The following is a 24278-nucleotide window of genomic DNA, read 5'->3' as shown; positions in this document are numbered from 1 at the left end:
CGACATTTTGCGTCAGAGAATTTTAAACTTTTATAAGTCAATGCTTTTATGCCAATTATTGGCCAACCTAACATGGAACATCCACTTTCCTTTCTGAATAGATGAAGCCAGCCTTTAAAAAGTGAAGGAAACATACTTTCTAAACGCGAAACCAGCGGTCAGTGTTGTATGCAACTAACTATAATAGCTATTTTTTATAACAGTCACAAATCTCAAAAAATACTTTCATATTTTATAATATATTATAGAACGTTCGTTGTGTTACATCAAACAAGGCGTTGATATAAATAGGTATTTTGCAATAAGATATAGTTTTTGAAGACTAAAGCTGCGGTAGTGAGTTGTTGCTAAAGCTTTAACAGCTATTAATGCAATTACTTATGATCAAAATCAAACATTCGTTGAAAGATCTATAATCCAAAATATTTTGTGTACTACGGCTGGGATAAACTGTTATTTTACTCCCATGTATGCACGATTTTTGTTCCGAACAGATTTTTTGGATCGTAATGCAGCATAATTATTATACTCCTGAATCGATCTGTGTATACATATCGGAACGTATGTTCTTAAAATCGATCGCATAAAAATCGTTTCAAAATTTGTAATAAACAAAACACACTTATAACGTGATTTAATTGCCAAGATAATATGTAATTTTTTTGCTTTTCACAGATGCCAATCGTTTACATCTTACTAAACTTTTCAATAATAATGTTAAATAAAATGTCACAAGCATTGTTCTTCTCTTTATTTTCCGTATCTGGCCTTGACGAAATCATCAATCAATCAATTTAAACAAAAATCTAATGACTTTCGATTCGTCTTAATTTTGAATCGACTCAAATAATCGCTAATTCATAAAAAATCGAATCGCAATGTGCATCCCTACCTCGTGCCATTCAAGACCTTATACGCGATGCAAGAGAAGTTTCATACGTATTAATACAGTTACTAATTACGAATATTAGACTCTGAATAACGAGTACATTTTTGATTGGAAGCCCTATCCATCAATGAAGTAAACATTCAAAATGGATGGTTCTCTTTCGTTCGTAATTTAGATTTTTAGGTCAAATAAATTGTTTACAATGTCTAAATAGTGTGTAGGCGAGTTGTTATAATCTAAACAAAATGTCCTCGGAGAGGTAAATTGATACATTTTAATTCAGTGTAATATGTTGACAGATTGCGTACAATATCCGTAGTTGGAAACTTGCAAAATCAATAAAAGTACGCGGAAATCGCTAATGTCACGCCCTGAATTTTCCGTAAATTGCGGTTGTGATTTGGTGCGGAGTGCAGTGTTGTTGAACCGTAGTCATGTTCTATTCCAGGGTAGAATGGGTGGAGATAATCGAGCCCAAGACAAAGGAGCATATGTATGCTAACCTAACTACTGGAGAGTGTGTTTGGGATCCACCTGAGGTGATTTCACGATTTTTCTTTCTATTATGATATCCTGGTATCCTTGGTTCTATAATTTATATAATTGTGATTAATGTTGCTTTATAACTGCCCCTTAATGTTATAATGTAACATTTTATTGAAAATTTCTAGCCCATTTAAAAATGTACTTTAATTTAAGATTTTCTCTAATGATTTCACCCTGACTGTTTAATCGTCATTCAGTGGCATCTCAAATAAAAATAAAATTAAATCTGTGTTCTTAACTAAATAAAGTTCATGAAACAAACTGACCTTGATCTCAGTTCGTTAAGAAGTGAGTTTTACTTCTACAATTTGTACATTTGTACCCAAGTAATTGTTACAATATTTAAACTAAGGTTTAGAATAGATCAATTCAGCATAAATATCATAAATGCATGCTTTGTTTTAGCTACTTGAAAGTACATAATACTTTGCTGTCATTGATGATATAAGTGAATTTACATTCTAGTAGTTTATGGAGTTGAAAAATTTGAAATTGGTTCAACAGTGCCTAGACATAGATATTACCTTGAACAATTTATGACTGTAAGTCCTAATTCATGAAAACAATTGAAGTTGCATCAAAATACCTTTTTGTAGCACTACATTTAACTTTCAAGGTTACCAAACTATTCAGTATATACATACTAAAAAAGTGAAACTAAAATCGATAATATTTTGAGATTTTAAATTTTCATGTATTATTGTTATATACTATATTGTCAGCTCTTAAAACTTAGACATGATATTGAAAAGATACATCAAGTTTCCCTTGGCTTTCGTTTCACCTCTAATGACGTTAATTCTTATATTTTCTTTTTTGTTAAAAAAACTAAGTGCATTACCTGCTGAATGAGGAGAGGCCTGGTCTATTTAACGATATATTATAATTGAAAAGGAACCAAAGTTAACTTGAATATAACTTTGCATTAAACCTAAAACTGTTTAATATCATTAGTTCAGTGATTGTTATGACCTTCTTTGTCGCCGCCTGCTTGGTATAACCGGCCAGCAGGCAGCAGACTGACAGAATATCTATTTTGATTTGTCTTTTGTTTTTGGATTTGGTTTGATTTTTTATTGAGACGAAATAAAGAGTCGTTAGTATCTTGGCTTTTTCTTCGTTTTCAGTGATGTTTTTCTTGTATTGTTTTTAATTGAGTCCATCAAATGAGATCAAAGAGCATCATAACAACAGATCCTTATTTATTCAGTCAATAATTGTATGCAATTCAATTCAAATTAAAATCTTAAAAAATAACTATGAATATGACAAAGTTAATAATAATAATAATAATAAAAATTTCTGAAATTGATATTTACTGTACAAACAACAGTATCTTTACATAACAAATTGTATATAGTCTGTTCCAATCCATTTTCAACAAAAAGTAAACAAAACTGTTTTGTTAATCACTCAATAAATCGAACAAGTAACACTCACGTATATTTCGAAGATTTCGACTTGATATCTATAATTTATTCCAACAATATTTATTTGAATAGCACCGTAAAACTGTGTTTGAAAAGTGGTAGTCCAAAAGTGAGGTTATTTTTCATCTATACATCTATGACTTATATATGGTTGCATAGTGCTGTACAAAAAAAAAAACATTAGGTTCATTTAATTAAAGTTTTAGTAATCTATTAGTAAATCGAATATTTCAATCGCAATTGAATGAGTGTCAAAGTTTAAGGATTTGAAGGAGGACTTAAAATGAAGATTTTGACAATTTTGAATAACCTTAAGGTAATGTAGGGAAAACCGCTAGTATGACTCAGTTGAACAAATCAACTCATTCAAATAATTAATTCATTTGTAGTTGGCATTACAATTGGTCATCACTAAACCGTCTATGGTTGGGTCAGTGACTTGTTTGTTTACATTTTGTTCAAATTGGATTGAAATGAAGTGTAATTAAGATATATATAGAATATTTCCATGAATAATTAAGTTTACAACATGGACTCAACATTAAGGTGCTGAATAACAAAATAAAATATAGTGAATATACTAAGTGATTTTTTTTTAGGGCTAAGGCTAGTGCAGTTAGTATAAAACTTTTAAGTTAATAAATTGCATTTAGTATAAGACGCCATATCAGCCAAGGCATCAATAAATTCATCAGATTTTCATTAAAATAACTTGCTCTAATAATAAAATCTAAGTATATAATATGCTCAAAAAATAAATTGCAGGGAGTAAAAGTGAAGCGGACAGACTCATCACAATGGTGGGAACTGTTTGACATCAACACTCATAGGTTTTATTATTATAATGCTTCTACACAGGTGAGTTATCTACTGTAGGTATATATATGTAAAATTATTTAATGGTTGTGGTTGGTTAAGTAATTGGTAACAAAAGTTCTTGTTACAAAGATTATTGTGGCTTGGAATGTACATATTTTTTCTGCAGATAATTACTACTCACTATTGGTCTGTCTTTTTTGAGGAAGGGACTAAAATGACATTTGCGGGGTTGTCAGTTTCCTGAATATTTTATTTCTTTTTAACCGACTTTAAAAAAGGAGGAGGTTCTCAATTCGTCTGTGTTCTTTTTTTTGTATGTATGTTACGCGATAACTCCGGTATTTGTGAACCGATTTTCGTGATTCTTTTTTTGTTGGAAAGGGGGTACTTCCATAGTGGTCCCATTTCATTTTGAAGAAAAGTATCCACCTCGAAGGGTGGCTGTTCACGCATGAAGATCCATTTTTATAAATAGCACCTAACTTTAATTTAGGAGCAATTACTTTAATGGTTGATTTTGTTTTTTCTCCAATTCAAGGCGTTTTTCTCTCAATATACTTTGAGTAGTAAGAACCGATTTTTATTATCTCCAGTGTCAAGTCCTGTATAGTGGCGAACTAGGGGATATTTCAATAAAACTTAGCAAATAGACGTAATTCCACTTACTTTTGAGGTAGGTTTTTTATTTTTTTATTTATTTCTTTTACTTATGAGGGTACAAACAGCTTGTATCACAATATAATAGAACCTATATTAAATAATTACAAGCAAAAACAGTTCCCTACTGACAAAAATGCAAAAGCAAAATACAGCATTGACAACGCTAAACAATGAAACAACATTGTGCACACACACACACACACATGACACATTATAGAAACAATGTAACACTACGCAAATTAGATTACTTTAGTAATAAAAAATGGATTAGATAATACCTTCTTAACATGCGCAGTTTGTGGTAATCAAATCAAAATCGTAAAGTGCAGAAATTTTGTTAAAATTATTGATCGCACGCCATATAAACGAATTCCGTTTGTAATTTTGTAAAGCGACAGGTAAATGAATTAGTGAATCGTTACGTAAATGCTTAGCTCGAACTCTCAAGTGAATCTTAGACAGAAGCTCGGGGCAATCGACGATATTGGTGGTAATTTTAATGAGATAGTTTGTCTGTTATTTTACGCCGCAATTCAAGGGGAAGTATATCGTGTCTTTTGCAGACATCTAAATAGTTTGAAGAGCGGTAAGGCTGATTAATTTTAAAACATAAGTAACGAATAAATTTTTGCTGAATTCTTTCAATACGCGATGTTATACATTGGGTTCCAGTTCTGAGAGGCATACTCCAAGTTGCTACGCACAAGGGCACAGTATAAGATTTTTAGTTTGGCATCTTGAAAGCATCAACCGAACTACGCATCACGAATCCCAGTACTTTATTGGCTCTAGTAATTATGACATCAATATGAGTGTCAAAGAGCAATTTGGAATCGTGAATAACGCCGAGATCCCTCACAGTAGACACTCTTTGCAGCCTCTCTCCCTTCAGGACATAGTTGAAGTGAATGGGGTTACGCTTCCGACCAAATGTGACTACACTGCATTTTGACGCATTCAGGTCCTACTTAGTGATGGGCAGCCGGAAACTTTCCTAAATTGGAAACTTTCCAGTCTGAATGTTTCTTGAAATATTTCGGAAACATTCTCAAAACGCGAAATTTATGGAAATTTACATATTTACTTTGCATTTTTACTATCGCATATTCAAGAAACATTTAAGAAAAGTTATAGTTCTATATCATGGTTGTAAAACCAAAATACTTTTTTTGAAGAAATCGCAATAAATAAGTAAATTTCCGTAACTTCTCTTAAATGTCCATAAATTGCATGGAAAGTTTCCTGGAAATTTCATACTCATCAAAAGAATGAATGAAATAAATATTCGTAATCCACTTAGATTTTGCCACTTTTATACCGTATATGTATTAATAGTTAATATGTTGAAATTAGGGTATTAAATTTGGCACAGGAATCGTTTTCATGAACCTATTTAATTAAAAAATTTAAGAACGTTATTTGTTCTAATAATATATTGTTTGAGAGATTTAGAAATAATATTAAAAATAATGGTGGAATAATTTCTTTGGGCAAACAAAATTGGGCCAGATGACCAACAAAATTTTGACCGTACCATCAACTTCTGCAGCAGTGGAACGATCGTTTTCAACATTTGGGTACATACACACCACTAAACGCAACAAATTAACAACAGACAGGGCTGGAAAACTAAGTTACGTTTCACACAATTGGCGACTTTTAAACGCTCCACATAAAACAGCGAAGATTTCAGATCGATGCTCAATTGACCACCTGAACGCAGACATTGATTTGCTAACAGAACCTTATGATAGAAATGAGGACACATTATCAGTAGCTTCCTGTTCAGATACGACATCATGGAGCAGTGATGAGTTGCATACAGATTAGTATTAAGTTTTATATTTTATTTTGATTCTTAAGTTTTTTAATCCCAGTATTTTTCATAATTAAGAACCAATCTGTGATTTTGTTATTTGTTCTTGAGGTACCTATTTTAATTATAATTGTTGATGTTTGAACACTGAATAATTTTACTATAATATATGTTGATTATTTTGTAAATTGTTATTGTTGATTATATTTTAAAACTTTATTGGTGTACAAAGTGCGACAAGCTTCTTACATACCTATTGTATAGCATTTTTTTTTATTATTCAATTTTTCAATTTCAATTATTTAATACAAAGTTTTAAATCACCTTTGTTATGCATTATTTTGATCCCCACATTAAAATTATCTATAAAAATATAAAATAATGAAGAAGTTCTGAAAAATTTCCAAAAGTTTCTGAAATATTTCGTGGAAAGTTTCTATGAAATATAAGGAAATTTAAGAAATTTTGCAGTATTTGCACGAAAATGGATTTCTGTGGTATTAATAAGAATTAAAATGTGTCGATCAACTTAACTTCAAAATATTTCTTCATACGAAAAAAAACGTTTTTGCACCAAAGTATTCAACTTTTTATGTAAATTTCGCATTTGCGAAACATTCTCGCAATGTTTCCGAGAATATTTCCATTTTCGGAAATATTCTCGGAAATTTACCAACCCTAGTCCTACTCACTGTCCACACAATAACTCTCATCGCGATAAAGATCTACCTGTAACTTTTCCGCGTCAGATACACTAGTTAGTTTGGCGTATATCTTCACATCGTACATATCATCTGCGAAGCACAATAACCGAGATTATCGGAGGCACAGGCTAATATCGTTCATAAAGACCACAAATAGAACCGGTCCCAGTAAAGATCCTTGAGGCACATCACTAGGAACTGGTACCCAGCTGGAGACGTAATTGTTGATAACAATGGCCTGTGACCGATTGCTGATATATGAAGCGAACCATCTGAACAAGTCACCTCTAATGCCAATGTTAGCAAGTTTTTTCAAGAGTATAGAATGCTTAATTCGATTAAAAGCCTTACTGTAATCCGTGTAAACGGCGTCAACCTGGAATCCATGACCCATCGCATTAGTTATATAATTATTGAGCAGAACCAGATTTGAAGTAGTGCAACGGCCCTTAAGGAAACCGTGCTACGATGAACTAAAAAGATCCAGCCAAAGCAGCGTACAATTGATTGTAAACAAGCCTATCCAACACTTTTGCTATAACGCAAATCCTGGAGATCGGCCTGTAGTTAGATATATCCTGCTTTGAACCCTTCTTGTATACAAGAGTTATACAGGCACGTTTCCAAATGTTTGGTACTGTATATTCATTGATTGACCGTTTAAACAGAATGCAAATTGGAAACACGAGCGACTTAGCACAACTAATTAGTTTAAATCAGGTATGGGCAACCTTTAACATGTTGAGGGCCAAACTTTAGTATGCAAATAGGTTCGCGGGCCGCGTTTAAAAGTGCTTAGTGCATTTTAAAGTAATTAGTGTCAATAGATGTCAGACATAAAATAATATCACAATGTTATTCGAGTACTAGTACAATTTATTTAAAAAATGAACTTTAAAAAAATGGTACAACATCATATCGGTAAATCGATAAATTTGCAATTGCTACAAACTACGAAAGTCAATCAATGAGACACTTGAGCTTGAATTTGGGAAACTAATCCATCGATATTTGGATTAATTCCACTGATACAAACACGTAAAGAATTTTCCAAATTATCGTCAGTCAGTCTTGTACGATGTGTTGATTTATTAATTTTCCTCATCGAAAAGAACTGTTCGCATTTATAAGTACTGCCAAAAACACAAATCAATCTTCTTGCGAATTTTCTAAGCTGCGAAAAATTGTCTTCTAGGTATTTTTTGTAGAAATCGCACAACTCTACTTCTTCAAATTTAGATTTTAGGAGTGAGTTTTCTTGAATTTCGATCAACTCCATTTGTAAGTGTATTGGAGCATTTTGTACATTACTTTTTGTTGGATTTGCAAATAAACTGAAACAGTCTTCCATGTTTTTGAAATCGCTAAATCTGTTCGAAAATTGTTCCAACAGTAACTTGAGTTCTTCAGCATATTGAGCATAAGCAATATTTTCATACGTAGAGAGCGTGTTGAAATGGTAACTATTACCAGATAGCATCTGTGACTCCCACAAGCGCAGTTTGACCTGAAATGCTTTCAAATGGCTGTACAAATCATTTACTAGCTGTCCTTGTTTTTGTAGTTTCAAATTTAAATCATTCAAATAGCCTGTTAGATCGACCACAAATGCTAAGTCACATATCCATTTTGGGTCACTCAATTCAGATAGTGGTTTATCTTTTATTTTCATAAAGTCTGCTGTCTCATTTCTAAGCTCGTAAAACCGTTTCAACATTTTTCCTTTGCTCAGCCATCTGACTTCACAATAATATGTTACGTCGTTATATTCAGCGGATATTTCATCCAAGAACCCCTTGAACTGACGATGGTTAAGCCCTCGAGATCGAATAAAATTGATGGTTTTTACTACCACATCCATAACATGCTGGAGTCGAATGGACTTAGAACACAAGTTCTGTTGGTGGATAATGCAATGAAGGACTATCAAATCATCTTTTTGCACATTTAATGCTGTTGCTTTTTCAATTAAAATTCCGATGAAACCTTTACGTAAGCCGACCATAGAAGGTGCACCATCAGTGCATACTCCCTTTAATTTTGACCATGGCAAGCCAAATCTTGTGAATACCTTTTGATCTTCATTAAAAATATCCTCCCCTGTAGTGGTTCCTTTTAGCGGCTGTAAAGCAAGCAATTCCTCAGTAACAGCGAACTCCTTATCAACACCTCGAATAAATATAGCCACTATTTTATAGTGTCCGACAAATCCGTGCTCTCGTCTAATGCTATGGAAAATGATTCAAAACCAGCCATACGGTCAGTCAATGTTGTTTTTATATCATTAGCCATCATTTCTATACGTCGAACAACGGTTCGTCTTGACAAACTAATTTTTTCAAATTCATTTTTCTTTTCAGGACACAAAACACTGCAAACTTCTAACATACACTCCTTAATAAATTCTCCTTCGGCAAATGGTTTTAATGCCTTTGCCAATTTTGAGCTAACTATAAAACTAGCTTTCACAACATTATCAAGTTGTGTTCTTTGTTTATGAAACATTTGTTGCTGTTTTCCAAATTTGCTGTAAGCTTCTGGATTTTGTCTGTTCTTAATTGTCCTGTCAGTGAGTGTAGCGCAGTATGCTTAGTTAAGTAATGCATCTTTATATTGAATTCTTTCATTACTGAAATGGATTCATTACACAGCAAACAAATAGGCTTACCATTGTGCAAAATAAAAAAGAATTCTTCAGTCCATTTTTCTTGAAACTGGCGTCTCTCTGTATCTACTTTTCGTTTTTTTCCACCAGACATCATTTTTGTTAACTTTTCGTTCTTTAAACTTAATAACAATACAAACTATAATTAGTACACAACCACTCAAGATGCACACAAAGTTCACGGCTCAAACAGTTCGCTAGAATATCGCTTGTCGAAGTTATCACCTCGGTAGCTCGAATAGAACTGCACAAATGTTCGGGCCATACACCCGCTTATATAGGCAAAATGAAGGAATATTCTGGAATAAACTAGTTTTAGAATAATTGAGAAGCAATATGTCTTTGATGTTTGCCGCCCGTGAGGTGTCGGGCGGCAAACATCAAAGACTTTGATCGAGTAAGCCGAGCCGGCGATTATCAAAGAGTGAGGCGGCAAACATCAAAGGATTAGATGTTTGGGGCTTCACTGTCGCTGTGAGTGTAAGTACCTAGTTTAATATTTTTTCATTGAGTTTTTTTTTCAAAATGTCTCGCGGGCCGGATTATATCTTACAGCGGGCCGGATGCGGCTCGCGGGCCGCATGTTGCCCATATGTGGTTTAAATAGTCATGTAGTTGTTGTCGACAATTTTATTAATAGATTGAGAAAGAAAGTAAAAATTTTGCCAAAAATGTCTAAATGATTGCTAATTGCGTTATTGCCTTGATTCCTATTTTGACAGTTGGTCTTCTAGTATCGTAATATAGGATAGGCGAATTTGATTAAATAAAAAACTTGAAATTATGTGTCGCTTTGTATTTTTAATAGACATGTTTCTTAATGTAGTGTATGTATGTATGAATGAACTTGTGATAATGGTGACTCCATCATCGTCCCACCTTTTTATCACTCTCTTTACTGAGTGCTGTCCACTTACTTTTAAAATTTAGAATCTTTGTCGAATTCCTTTTCCTTCCACTATTCTTACATTCGTTCATTCCGTCTTCACTTCCTTCAAAATTCTCGAAGCGAAACGACGTGCTTATTAATCATCATGTAAAACTCAACTTCACGTATTTAACCGTTTTTAAAGCGTTGGATGTTTATAAGTGTATAGGCCCTCCTGGACCTTATAGTACCTGGACTTTATAGTTTAGTAATAGTAGGGAGTGTTTTATATTGTTTGTACTTTTTTATGTCAATGTATTCTTTTTGTTACAGCCATTTCCTTTCATTTTCTACTTCTAATAAATTTATGTGGACAGAGCCCTTCTTTTACTTTCGCTAGGCCAGGCCAGAAACATACAAAAATTGTCTTTCAAATAAACCTATAGCCAGCAGTTAGACAATTAAAATCATCATCGGCTCTTTACCAACGTAACGTAAGCGTAACCAACATTCAGTCAATAGTCGATAAAATATTGATTGACTGCAAATTGTAATCACTAGCTGCTTGAAAGCAGGCAACACTTTTGCGCAGTTAACTGTTATTTTACTCCATCTTCAAAAAAGACAGACTATGGGTGGGTTCTAGACACCGAAAAAGTAAATATGCTTGCTTAATTTATTACCTAGTCTGTTGCTAAATTCAGTCTTGTTATTACTATTGACTCAATATTACAATTGTATTGTATTTTCAGACAACAGTGTGGCATAGACCGACAGACTGCGACATCATCCCTCTAGCTAAATTGCAGACCTTGAAACAAAATACAGACCCTCAAAAAAGACGAGAGACATCCACACAAACAAACCAAGCAGCTCCTCAGGTGAATATCTTTTTTTAATCATACGTTACATCTACTAGGGATTAAATCTGCTGGGCTGGACATGGCTGAAAGAACTCTAGAACCAACTGGTGAATACTGCAATGTCAACAACTGAAGTTATATTTGTTGCGCATCAAGCAGAAGACTTTAGGAGGAGGTTAAGCAGGAAACCCTAGGTCAGCACGCCATCGAATCATGAGTGTTCGTTTTTTTATATAAAATCTATAAAGATTTACGAGATAAGACTTGAAAAGATGCATACGACAAGCTAAGCCTATGGGATTATAGTTTTGCTAACTCCATCAACCCATAAACCTTTCATTGTTGGGCATAGATGTGTCTTCGCCGGTGAGCAGGTTCATAGTCCAAACCCTATGGCCCTATGGATGATGACTTCAAGGAGGTTAAAATAACCATAGTAAACTATTTTTTTTAAATCGCAAATATGAATATCTCTTGCTAATATGATAATAATTTTGTCTCATAGGGTGATTCAAGTAACCTCGTAAAATTGTCATATTTATGTGATTTCTATTTCAAGTGTTTAATTAAACTATTTCTGCGTAATTTATTAATAATTTATTATGTAAAATTTAATACTTTTTTTAAATATAAAAAATAAGTGCGTATTTGACCTCCATCTCACCCGGTGAAAAGTGACGATGAGGTCGAGGATGTAGCATGCACGCCTATAATAATAATAACTATTCTCTCTCGCCTTGAAAATACCTAAGTTTGTTTCTAAATTTGTACCGCTATTATTCACTAGTGCTGTCGAGAAAACAGATCTAAACAAGTAAAGTTAGACAGTTACTAGTAACATAAAATACGAGAAACATTTCATTCTGAAATTGATGAGAATTAGGTTCAATTTATATTGCGGCGGATAGGAATGGAAGCGAATTTTTGTTACGATATTGTACAGTACATTATACTAGTTTGCATGTTACACAATTGACCATAAAGTACTTTATGCCATACAATACAATACAAATTTTTTTTATTGTACACCAAAAAGGAAAACAAATCAAATATAATTAATATTAAATTTTTTGCTATATAGTATCGTTACAAAAATTCGCTTCCATTCCGTTCCGCCGCAATATAAGTTAAGTTTTAGTGAGCTGGGTAACTGTTGTGAGGTTTGCGGTCTCTGTTTCCTGCATGAAGAAATTCCTTCTTGTCTGGGGAGACCACTGCGCGTCAGTGGGGCGTAAGTGGCTTGATACGCATCCCAACTTAGAACATTCGCGTACTTAACTTGAACAAATGTAAAGATTTCGGAAATATATAGCGTTGATAGTTTTCGATCGCTATATAATTATTCTGCCTTTGAAAGAAAGAAAGGCACAGTAGTGAATTCTAAATTCGGAGATAAATGTGTTGAAATATTTGTGAGGGTTATCTGATAAAAAGTATAGTTAAAATATACTTTGATATTAAGTAGTTTATTTATGTTACAAATACATAGCACATGTTTTATACAGAAATTTTCATTGTATTTTAATTAGCCGTTCTTAAAAACATTGTATTTTAATTAGCCGTTCTTAAAAACACCCTAATTTTCTCTTTTAACTTAGTAGAAAACAATATAAAAATATTATTACTGCATATAAAATAATTTAAATGGGACTTGACTTAATTATTGATGTCAGTTTTGCCCTTTTAGCTTGCAGTTATTATATAGTTATTGTTCAACAATTATTGTGTGTGTTGGACCCTTTTTCGTTCTGAAGGCAGTATAGATACATTTACTCTAGACAAGTAGTCAGCATAAATATTAATGTATTGCAGGTACCACTAGACCTAGTAAGTAGCAATGGCAACAGCACGTTGGCAAGCGCCAGCAAACTATCGCCTAGCAATGCCAAAAATGTCACCCTTACCCAGACCAGCCCAGTGAGGACGAGACGCTCGCATTATCATCATAGGTAAGATGGATGTTTTTCAAGTAAAGGATAGTAAACAATGGTGGTGTTGTATGTAGGTATGCATAAGTTGTGTGGCTGTGTCAACCGCTCAATGACAGCGTGGATAAGGCAGTGCGCTCCGAGGAAGCGGTCATTTCTTGTTTCATTTAATTTCTAATTACTAAATATGCTTTATTTCAAAACCAATAACTATTGGTCTTATATGGAAGTTCTATAAAACAAATCGAATTCCTTTAAGTTCGCTTAGTTTGAAATTTGATATAATTTTTGTTTGTATCAAAACAACACAAAAGTTTGATGCCTTTCATATTATTTCGCTATGCTGTGTATATTTAGTCGGTTGCAAACTTAACATTTAAATTCCACTATATGCCACTCATGATAAGAACGTGTAAAGCGTGTGTTGCCGACGACTATTTGTTATAATCACCACACTTGTCAGGCAGATTGTCAATTCCATTAGAGGCGCAATAAAATACACGAAGTTCTCCTGAATGAATCCATTAATCGCTTTTCGCAATGTTATGATTATTAATTAGTAAAATGTTTTTGTAGGAATAGCGGCGAGAGCAGACGCGGCCGGTTAAGTGAAGATGGTACCTCTCAACTTTGTCGACACACCGACTCGGGTCGTTCATCCGATAGCAGTATCAGCAGTGCTCAGAGAAGGAAACAGGTGGGTGCTATAATTAAATTATTATTGATTCAAAGATCGAACAAATAGAAAAATTACTTGGATCCGATTGTATTAGAACCCGTGTCTGTTACCTCAACTTGGTTAGCCTCTTACCAACAGAGCTATAGAACGAGCTGAGCAGATCTTACAAATTTCTCTATTTTATATTTGAATCTATAATAATAACAAAGTAGTGGAGTATTTTCAAAAAAATTGACGAATATCATGGTAGTAAAAACACAATGATATTTAATAAAAATTAATAAATATTGATATTCAATTGATGTTAAATATTTTTAATGACTTGAAGCCACTTCAATTCGGAAAACACTGCTTACATTACTGAGAGATCATTACATAAAATATAGTGAGGACCACTGACAGCTTTTGCAGACATAAAAAAAAAATACGTAGGCATATCATAATTATACCAGACAACTTTAACAGCTATTTCTCAGCAGCATAATTTGGGATCTTAAGCTGACCGTTGAAATTTTACACTTATCTCTGTAATGTTATGTTCTAAGGTAGGAAATGTAGACGAGATGTAGGCGTGACTTGACACATAGGGTACTTATTATTTCGAGCAAGATCGAACTAGCTAGTGTTATATAAAGTTTTGATATTGTATGACGTATTCGAATGATAATTTCAGGAGTTAAATGCAGCCGCTTGTAACGCACCTATATGTACACCGCAGCTTAAGAAAAGAAGCAGTGCTGTCACGCCTCATGAGAGGGAGGGCGAGAAATGGTCACCGCATTCCGGTAAATATTCGAGTTCTATCGATAAAACATGCCCAAAAAATATGATTTTTTTAAATTAAGAATTAGAAGTTTTCACTTTCATTACATCATTTTTTATCATCAACTCGTTACGTGCCACTAGTGGGCACGGGTCTTATTTGAGAGAGTAACAAGGGCGTCTTCTAGTTAGACGCTTGTAGAAGCACTGCAGTGGAGCGACGATTGCGCGGCAGCTGCGCGTCTATAACGCTTCAATACTTTCACTAATTGTGACTGCAAAAGTGGTGCTCGCGTGTCACGACAGTGGCGCTGCAACTGCCTTTCTAAATATTGTATGAAAATTAGTAGTGGCGCGACTTAAGCTTAAGCCTGCAAATGTGCAACCAGTGCCTAAAAAAGGAAGCAGAGCTGACCCTGTCAACTATAGACCTATCTCAGTCACTTCCATACTCTGCAAGACTATGGAACGTGTACGTAACAACCGTCTCCTGTCGTACCTTGAAGACAACGATCTCCTCAGTGATCGCACAATACGGATTCCGAAGAGGGCGATCTACTGAGGATCTTTTTGTGTATGCCTCTCACTTATGGAGCGAGGCTATAGAAGAGCATGGCGAAGCCATTGCATTGTCTTTAGACATTTCTAAGGCCTTTGACAGGGTCTGGCACGCAAGCCTTTTAAGCAAGCTTCCCTCTTATGGGCTTCCCACTGATCTTTCCAATTGGATTTCGGATTTCTTGAGTCTTAGAAGGCTACTCTTCCGAACATAGGGCGATAGTTCCTTGAGGGCCGGAGTTCCTCAGGGTTCTGTAATGTCCGCAACCCTCTTTCTGCTACATATAAACGATATGTTGATTCCAGGTACCTTTGGGTATGCTGATGACAGCACAGTTGTGGAGAGGTACTTGACCAATGCAAGGGTCATTTTAGAAGAAATCCAGTCTTGTCGAGAGTCTATGGTTAGTCGTTTGAATTTGACACTTAAGGCAGTCTTCGATTGGGGCGATGCCAATCTTGTCAAATTTAATGCTACCAAAACGCAGGCGTGTCTTTTCTCCACTAAATGGAGTCCCTTTCACCGACTCCGACTTTTCGTGATAAATCCACACCAACCGACCGTCTTCACCTACTTGGAATGAACCTGTCGTCCAATCTGAACTTCGGCAGTTACATTGAATCCGTGGCCAAAAATGCAGCTATGAAGCCTGGCATCCTTTACAAGGTGAGGCGATACTCCACACCGGGACAGTTGCTTCAGCTGTACCAAGCACAAGTCCGGTCGTGTATGGAGTACTGCTGCCACTTTTGGGATGGCACTGCTAAATACCAGCTGGCTACCTTGGATTCAATAGACATGCGTGCTAAGAGGCTTATTGGTGACTTGGAACTAGTAGAGGCGAAGCTGCAGAGCCTTGAACACCGCCGTAGAGTTGCCAGCTTATCGGTATTCTACAGGATATATCACGGAGAGTGTGCGATGGAATTGCATAATTTGATTCCGCCTTCCCCTTTCCATCATCGGTAGACTAGACGTGGGCGGGAGTTCCACCCCTATGTTGTGGATATTCCCCGGATTCGCACGAAGCGTTTCGCTTCCACATTTGTATGGCGAGCGGCTAGGGAGTGGAATTCCCTGCCTGCAGACTTGTTCCCCGAACACTATAATTTGGGCCTTTTCAAGGCGAGAGTGAATAGGCATTATTTAGATGTGCATGCTACATGCTCGACCTCATTGTCACTTTCCATCAGGTGAGATGGAGATCAAATGCGCACTTATTTCTTATAAAAAAGATTACGCCACACCAGCGCCATTGCAACGCTTCTAATTTGAAAACGCCCTAAGATCCAATGCTGGTTGGGGTTATCACACGTTTTTCAACTGTCTTCGACAAGCAGATTTCATCTCGATGTTTCATTTCCATTTTAGCGAGAGGTTACTCTACATTCGTAAATGTATGTGACTCAGAAATTAAAGTCATAGACAGGTATACGCCACGAAAGAAAAAACACAAGTTTTATTTGTTTTCATTGTTTTTTTTTATTAAAAAATAAATAAAAACGCGCATTTGACCTCCATCTCATCTGATGGAAAGTGATTCACTCCATAGCCGTTGGCAATATAAACGTGGAAGCGAAATGCTTCGTGCTAATGCTTGGAATATTCACAACATAATGGTGGAACCCCATCACACGTCTGGTCCACCCAAGATGGAAAGGGGAAAGGCGAAACTATATTGTCCATTTCCCTCGCACACTATCCGTGATATATTCTGTAGAATACCGATGAGCAGGCAACTTTACGGCGGTGTTCAAGGCTGCACCTTCACTTTTACTAATTCCGAATCGCTTATAAGCCTCTTAACACGCTTTTCCAATTGAATCCAAGGTGGCCGCTTCGTATTTAGCAGCGCTATCCCGTAGGTAGCAGCAGTACTCCATACAGAAGAAGCAATTGTCCTGGTGTGAAGTAATGCCTTGGTACCCTGGAAAAGGTACCAAGCTTCCGGGCTGCATTTTTGGCCATTTATTCTCAATGAGAGTCTGCTGAAGGTCAAATCGACGACAGGTTCATTCCAACTAGCTCGACATGATCGGCTATCGCTATGGATATATCACGAAAAGTAGAAGTCTGGTCAAAGGGTCCCCATTGTTTGGAGAATAGACACGCCTGCGTTTTGATAGCTGTAAATTTGACAAGATTGGCATCGCCCCAATCGGAGACTGTCTTAAGTGTCAAATCCAAACGACTAATCATGGACTCTCGACAAGATTGGATTTCTTCACCACTGACTTTTGCATTGGTTAAGTACCTTGCTGCAACTGTTCTGTCAGCATACCCGAAGGTACCCGGAATTAACATATTGTTGATATGCATCAGAAAGACAGTTGCGGACAGTACGGAACACTGAGGGACTTCGGCATCTATTGCCGGATGTTCGGAAGAGTAGCCTTTTAAGACCACTCGAATCGAACGTTTCCTCAAGAAATTGGAGATCCGATTGCAAAAGTCAGTGGGAAGCCCATAAGAGAGAAGCCTGTTTAAAAGGCTCGCGTGCCAGACCCTGTCAAAGTCTTTAGAAATATCCAAAGACACTGCAATCGCTTCGCCATGCCATCTCACTCCATAAGAAGATCCGCGATAGGTCGCCCTCGTCGGAAACCATACTGATGATCACTGAAGAGGTCATTCAGTCAGTTCCATAGTCTTGCAGAGTATGGAAGTGACTGAGACAGGTCTATAGTTGACAGGGTCAGCTCTGCTTCTCTTTTTGACACAGGTTACATGTTTACAAGTTTCCACGACCTGGAAACTACACCAAGTGAGAGGCGAACAGGCAACAATGATAGTGCCTTAAGCGTCGATTTTTATCGGAAACCGCTGTCGCCAAATCTCATACATTCATAATTCGAAACACTACGAAAACTTGATAATGGTTGGTGGTAGTTTCAAATTTAAAAAGAAATAAATTCTGGACTGTTTAAACTTTACTCTAGGCATATCGTTGAATACCAATTACTGCAAGTTACGACGTTTTGATTTTGTTGAAATTTCAATCAATGTGCTGCCATCTAGCGGGTAATAGCTGAACGACGACGGGTCGAGATATTTAGTTCTCCAAAAAAGGAGCGACCATATTGCACCGGTGTAAGGTTTAAAAACTTGAAATTGTGATTTGCCAACGTTAATACTTTAAAGTGAAACAACCCCGTCATATTAAAACAAAAGAGTGGTCTTGGAATCGAACCTCGAGTATTAGTAATTTGCAGGCTGTACACCAAGCAGCTCGATCAATTTACATAGAAGTTAAGCGACGGAATTTAGTAATGGTTTTAAATATAAGTTGAACATCTTTAAGCAAAACTCCAACATATTGCCTATAAAGTTGAAATTCCTTTAATTTGTCTGTTTAATACGTAAGATGGCTCTCAGAAACAAAAGGTCGGTTTGGGCATATTGGGGGGGTCAGGTATCTTGTGTAATAGAGTGTACCATACCGCTGTCTACTAGACTTTCACCGCTCTTACTTTGATTTGTTCCTTGTATTTTAATGTTCTGTACTCTCTTTTAGGTTTAAATCGCAGTGGAAGTTTCATCTCGCCACGGAAAGACGCCTCAGATGATTCAATGCACGAGAAGTACTTTAAATCTGTCGAGAGTACACCTTTGACTAGACGCAAGGTAATCGTTACATGAAATTGCCGTAAAGTACTTAGAATACTTTGTTATAAGCATTTCATATTAAAAAACCAGACATTATACTGAAGAGAAGAGATGCGATTCACTTTGTTCTAACTCAATTGAGAAACTAATTTTATTCATGGAAATCCCTGGAAAAGGTGATCCAAGAATACAATGTACAAAGTTTAAATTATTTTTATTTGCAATTGAAAAGCTTCTGTACCCTCGGGATCATATGCAAATTTTGTCGTTTTAGTTAAAACAACAATCAGCCGGGGGTTCTTCGTGCGAGTCCGCGTCACCTCAGAGTCCGAGCAGTCCATTGCAGAAACCACAACCTACTCCATTTCTTCAGGTATACATGTTATAAGAATTTCAACTGCTCAAATCTACTGCTAAATCGATGATTCCTATTGAAATTTTGGTTTTACATAAATGAAAAAATCCACATTATACAGATTAGTACCTTATGTAAATACATATTTTATATAATGTGTTGATTTGCATTCTCGCCATATTTACAGAGATCATTCTATATGTGAAACTGAACCCAAATCAGTGAAAAAATATGAATCGGAAAAAAATCCTAAATTCTTATTTTTTATTTCATTGCGGTAAACATCGATTCGCAAACTCCAGATCCTGCTTGATCCATCATTGACATGCACGGCACGTGTTTAGCTTATAGCGCAGCCGAAGGAACGGAGAAAGTATTGCTATCTCTTTGTTCTCAAACGGAGCACACGACTAGTGCGTTCGCTTACGCATAAGGACAAGGTAGTAGATAATAATAATAATAAGTGTAGATAATAGCTGAACTTGCCGCAATTCCAGTGACCTATTAGCTACTCTCTCTTGAAATGCGTGGCATTTCGTGGTTTGGTATGTAAACAAGATTTAGTGTAAAAAAGAACAACTACTAGGCTCACCAGAACCTGCATTACCTTCAAGTGCAAGTGCATGACTATTCTTACGGCGATGTGAAACTTTTTGTTTACGCGGAGGAGATTACGAAGGTCGAACAAGGTCATCAGTTATATTTAGACCAAACTCCCTTCTCCCCTTGTTCTTGCACCAACTATTCCCAGTACCTTGTTGTGTTAACATTTTTAACAGATTGTAAGTATCATTATCGTGCAAAAATAGGGACGTACGGTTTTGTTATAAAAGTTCACACCTTGATCAATCAGGAATCAATAGATAGACACAGTCATATCGAAAAAATCACAGTGGACGTTTCTGTTCGAGAAAAGCAACTATAAACCTTGAACATTTCAGACGTCGGCTGCTCGCCCATCTCTGGTGTCATCGATATCTCTGGCGACAGACGCGGCGGGCGGCGGCTCTCGCGTCATGCACAGCCTTGAAAGACCGCACCAGCTGTCACGACACGCACGTGAACGATATTCTGATAGGTTAGTATTCTTTGTACTGTAACTCAAAACAGCTGAACACGGGCCTTTAAAGGAAGGGTGATGGTCACAGTCCACCTCGCTTGTTCTGGACTTGGACATTTTTTCGAAATTTTTTGTATATTTCTTAAGAATTTCAGTTTCAATCATAATTTAATTTTAATGTTGATTAGATAAGGTTGATTTTTATTAAAATTGTTCAGATATGATGATGGCTTAGATCAATGAAAGACTTCGCAGTTTCTTTCGCTTATCGTTCTGCAATAATCATCGATAGTTCGATTAACTTCATTAGAAAACAACTGGGGAAGCGTGATGTCACTCTATCGGCATTAGGAGATTGCATAATTTTTATTTTACAATATTCTATAATGTGAATCAGATATATTTCTATGACCACGTCTTTAATTTTTTAATCCGCTTACTAATTTATACTACTAAACTACAGTAACTAATTAATTTTTAAACATTTTCCGTCTGTCTTCAATCGCTTCAATCGCAATTCTTTCACCAGACATTTAGACAAAGACCGTATAGCGGAGCTGGAACGCATGGACCGGTATCCGGAGAAACAAGCCGTGTACAGTGTCGACAAGCCCTTCCGTCAGACAAGCCTTGATCTGCGTCACAACCCTGCTTCGTCTAATTGGCAACCTTCTCGAGAGTTCACGAGGTAACCACTGCTTACAAGAACTATTCGTGAGTCATAATCACAATGCAAAACAGACTACACCGAAAGATAACAATGTGCCAAAATTCTTTGCTCAAAATGTACCTATTTTTCATATCTCAACAATTTGCTACATAGTGACAATTTGTATTGCTTAACCTGTGACGATAAGTAAAGTTACGATTGAAATAGTTTTTGAATCTAGTAGTTTTTCAATATAATTTTTTTTTGTTGCCTGTGTTTAGAGGGAAAATCTAAGTGCCATAGCATAGGATTACATTTTTACTTGTATGTTTGTAAATTTTGAATGATGGTGATTTGAAGACGCCAACAAGCGGAGCCAGAACGGTACTCCTCGAGCAAAACATCCATATCGTCGGGCAGTAGCAAGCACCGTACTCCGCCTCACGAGCCGCACCACAACTTCATGCGACTCGCCTCCAGTGATCAGGATAACATGGCTGCCGGTACTGAATATATAATTTATTTGACTTCCACAGCACTCACCAAAAATGTTTATAAATTTGTCGGGATCAACTTGTACCATTGAAAACTATAGTCTTAACCCGTCACGCGTCCTAGAGACACGTGTGTCAGAGTGAGTCAGTGAATGATTTTAATGTTGTATAGGCCAGTGTGTGTTAGTTGCCTGCTGGATTGAATCGAAAGAGAACATACTGTAGTCTAATAATAATGGTTTAAAAGAATTAAGTACAAAGTGGTAAGTAAAAGTGTATTTCGTGGCACATTTGTCTTGATGTACTACTACCTTTGAACATATTGAACTCGCCAAGTAATGCACTTCTACGTATCATTTTACTAGTGTGAACCGGCCATTAGATGAACTGCTGAAGTGAAGTCTTTTGCAATAATGGTATAGCGCATTACTGAGTGCAACTGAGCCTAAACGTAATATTTTATCCTAATATTATTCGTTTATTTTCAGTGAACTACAAAATGAAATGCGTGACTATGGAGCCGCCACTGACGGAGCCGAATGTTCAAAAACATAACCAACGGCTCGAAAGTACATCTACCCCCAAAGATCGCACTAAATCGAGACGTGAGTACGTAGGGTGTTAAACACAGTAATCTTTAAAAAAAAATGTTATTTGGTATCTGAGACTATTCTCTAAACAAATAAACACTAAGTTTTAATTGGTAATAAAAATCTTTGGGTGATATGTATTGCATCGATGCGCTCGCTCTTTCGTGAAACGCGCGAGTGCATCGATGCAATCGCCTATAAATCTCAAGTGTAGCTACGCAATCGCGCATTTGTGTCGAGCGCATTTGTATCAGTCGCGCGCTTCCATCGCTGCTTAAAATCGCGTGCGTGTGTAAAGGTAGACGATTAGCGGCACCATCGCTTCTGCATCGCTTTTGTATCGCTGCTAATAGTCGCTGTGTGTAACCGCTCTAAGACATAACCGGTTGATGACTTACCATCTCAGTCAGCGGTGACCATGGTACCTGTAAGGAACCTGAAATGTTGATTTGTTCTAAAAAATTCATATACGCTATTTAGATCCGAAAAAATTGTTAGTAAAAAACAAACAGTCAATGGAGTTTTTTTTGTAGGATGTTAATTTATTAAATGTTCTTGGCTTATTTTGTGTCTAGTCTATCATCAAAATGCATAATGCTTTATTTCTCTCAGAAAGGTCTGTAAGTAGTTACATTTCACGTATAATAACAAGTTCCTTAGTGAGAGCTGAAGTCTGTACTAGATTGGGCACCTGTGTTACAGATCACCAGACTCACTCCCTCTAGCTCTATAAAGAAGGTAACATTATTTAAAAAGATACGATCATATTACAAAGTAAAGCGTAGCATAACAAGAAACAAGAGTTATGTGTGTGCGTGAGCGATTGTGAGTGAGTTTGCATGTGTGTGCGTGCGAAATTTAATAAAAAATAATAAATTGTTACGAGAAAAATAATTCAAGGATAATTTTGTCTATGTGTGGTGACGCTATATATGAGAAATCGTTGGTTTTGCCGTCAATAGCTCGTGGAGAGCTGCAGGATAGGTAAGCTCGCAAGAAAACGTAGACCGTGCTTTCAGATCCGGTGTCCAAAAGCTCGACGTTCACATTGCTGCACAATTATTTTCGGGCTTCAAATAACTCCACGACGAATTGCGGTTCACGGCAGAGGCGCGGTTAGATAGTAAACATTTGCGGAGAATGCGGACACGAAATTATCTTGTTCGATACGTAATGTCACACTGTTTTTTACGTCACTGCGGTTGATGCGGCTTTGGCGTAGCACAGATTAGGATTTTGAGAAGGTAGGAAAAGGAGATGCGAGCTCAGACGTAAACTATAAGCCTGATGAAGTCAAGATAAATATATGGCGTTACCGCTATGTGTGAGCGTATAAATATATGTGCATGTGAAATTCTTGTTATGTGGGCTGCAGGCCTTATCTTTAAGAGTAATAAATTCTAGCAAAATCTTTTTAAGGTTACAGTTTAGTATGGAATGCAATCAAAATTTTTCAGAGTAGCCATAATCAAATTTTAAAACTAAATTTTGGCTAGTACAGAATAACTAATTTTGTTTTTTCGTTGTCAGCCTTTTATCGATACAACCGTTAACATTTAAGTATCTGTACAGGCCACAAGAGGCCAGTGGAACTGGAAGAGCCGCATCTAGATGATGAAGAAGAAGACGAAGATGGACGCACTTCACCGCTCTATTCTAACTGGGATCTCCGAGGAATGCAGCATCTATTGCCTTTACAGGACTATATTATACAGCAAGCTAAGTTATCCAGTGAGTATTTTATGTTACAATATGTTTACCAATATGAATATTAAAAATCCCATGTTATATACGTATGTGTTGAACTCGAATTACTAGAAAAATTTAATAATATTATTGTATATATTCATATACATTCTAAAGAGCATCATTGTGTCAACTGTCATTTTTTAATTTAAATATTCTTTAGGTCGCGGCCGGTACGGTAACGGATCCGGTTCGGACGGAGAATCTGCGTCTTCCCGATCACGTTCCCGGTCCGGCTCCGAGTCCCGTTCCCTCTCCGGTCACGAACCAGATAACGAGTCGTCTGACGGCGGCGCTAGAACGCCGGATGATGATGATGGATCTGGAGTCTATCTTCCGCATTCTTACGGACATACTCGACCTCAAGATGTAGAATATATGAACCATGGGGTCGCTTATTATAATACTTTTGTCGGATTTGATCGGGACAGACCGCCGTCGCCTGGAATACATAGGGTGAGTTTAGAAACTGTACATTAACTGTCAGTTTATGGCGGTTTTTACAAGGAATTTTATTTTTATAATACACTGGCGTCTACAGTCTATATAAAATTATGTGATTACTCTTGCATTGATATAAAACTTATTTT

General features: G+C 36.3%; 1 protein-coding gene across 1 annotated transcript in view; it reads left to right on the top strand.

The window, feature by feature from the left end:
* Positions 1-1119: 1119 nt before the first annotated feature.
* LOC113236680 (rho GTPase-activating protein 39) overlaps positions 1120-24278 on the top strand; it is a 32203-nt gene continuing 9044 nt past the window's right edge. The window contains exons 1-15 of the mRNA XM_026472840.1: positions 1120-1148; positions 1338-1428; positions 3631-3723; positions 11150-11278; positions 13073-13209; positions 13765-13885; positions 14541-14652; positions 18703-18812; positions 19069-19167; positions 20091-20227; positions 20739-20897; positions 21219-21361; positions 21841-21957; positions 23515-23673; positions 23852-24144. Coding sequence (XP_026328625.1) covers positions 1135-1148; positions 1338-1428; positions 3631-3723; positions 11150-11278; positions 13073-13209; positions 13765-13885; positions 14541-14652; positions 18703-18812; positions 19069-19167; positions 20091-20227; positions 20739-20897; positions 21219-21361; positions 21841-21957; positions 23515-23673; positions 23852-24144 — 1914 coding nt within the window. The 5' untranslated portion in view covers positions 1120-1134. The remainder of the gene's footprint in view (positions 1149-1337; positions 1429-3630; positions 3724-11149; positions 11279-13072; positions 13210-13764; positions 13886-14540; positions 14653-18702; positions 18813-19068; positions 19168-20090; positions 20228-20738; positions 20898-21218; positions 21362-21840; positions 21958-23514; positions 23674-23851; positions 24145-24278) is intronic.

The sequence above is a fragment of the Hyposmocoma kahamanoa genome, unplaced genomic scaffold (genome assembly GCF_003589595.1).
Source record: "Hyposmocoma kahamanoa isolate Upper Pololo Valley unplaced genomic scaffold, ASM358959v1 92, whole genome shotgun sequence".
NCBI lineage: Eukaryota > Metazoa > Arthropoda > Insecta > Lepidoptera > Cosmopterigidae > Hyposmocoma > Hyposmocoma kahamanoa.
This window is presented reverse-complemented; position numbering and strand designations above follow the sequence as displayed.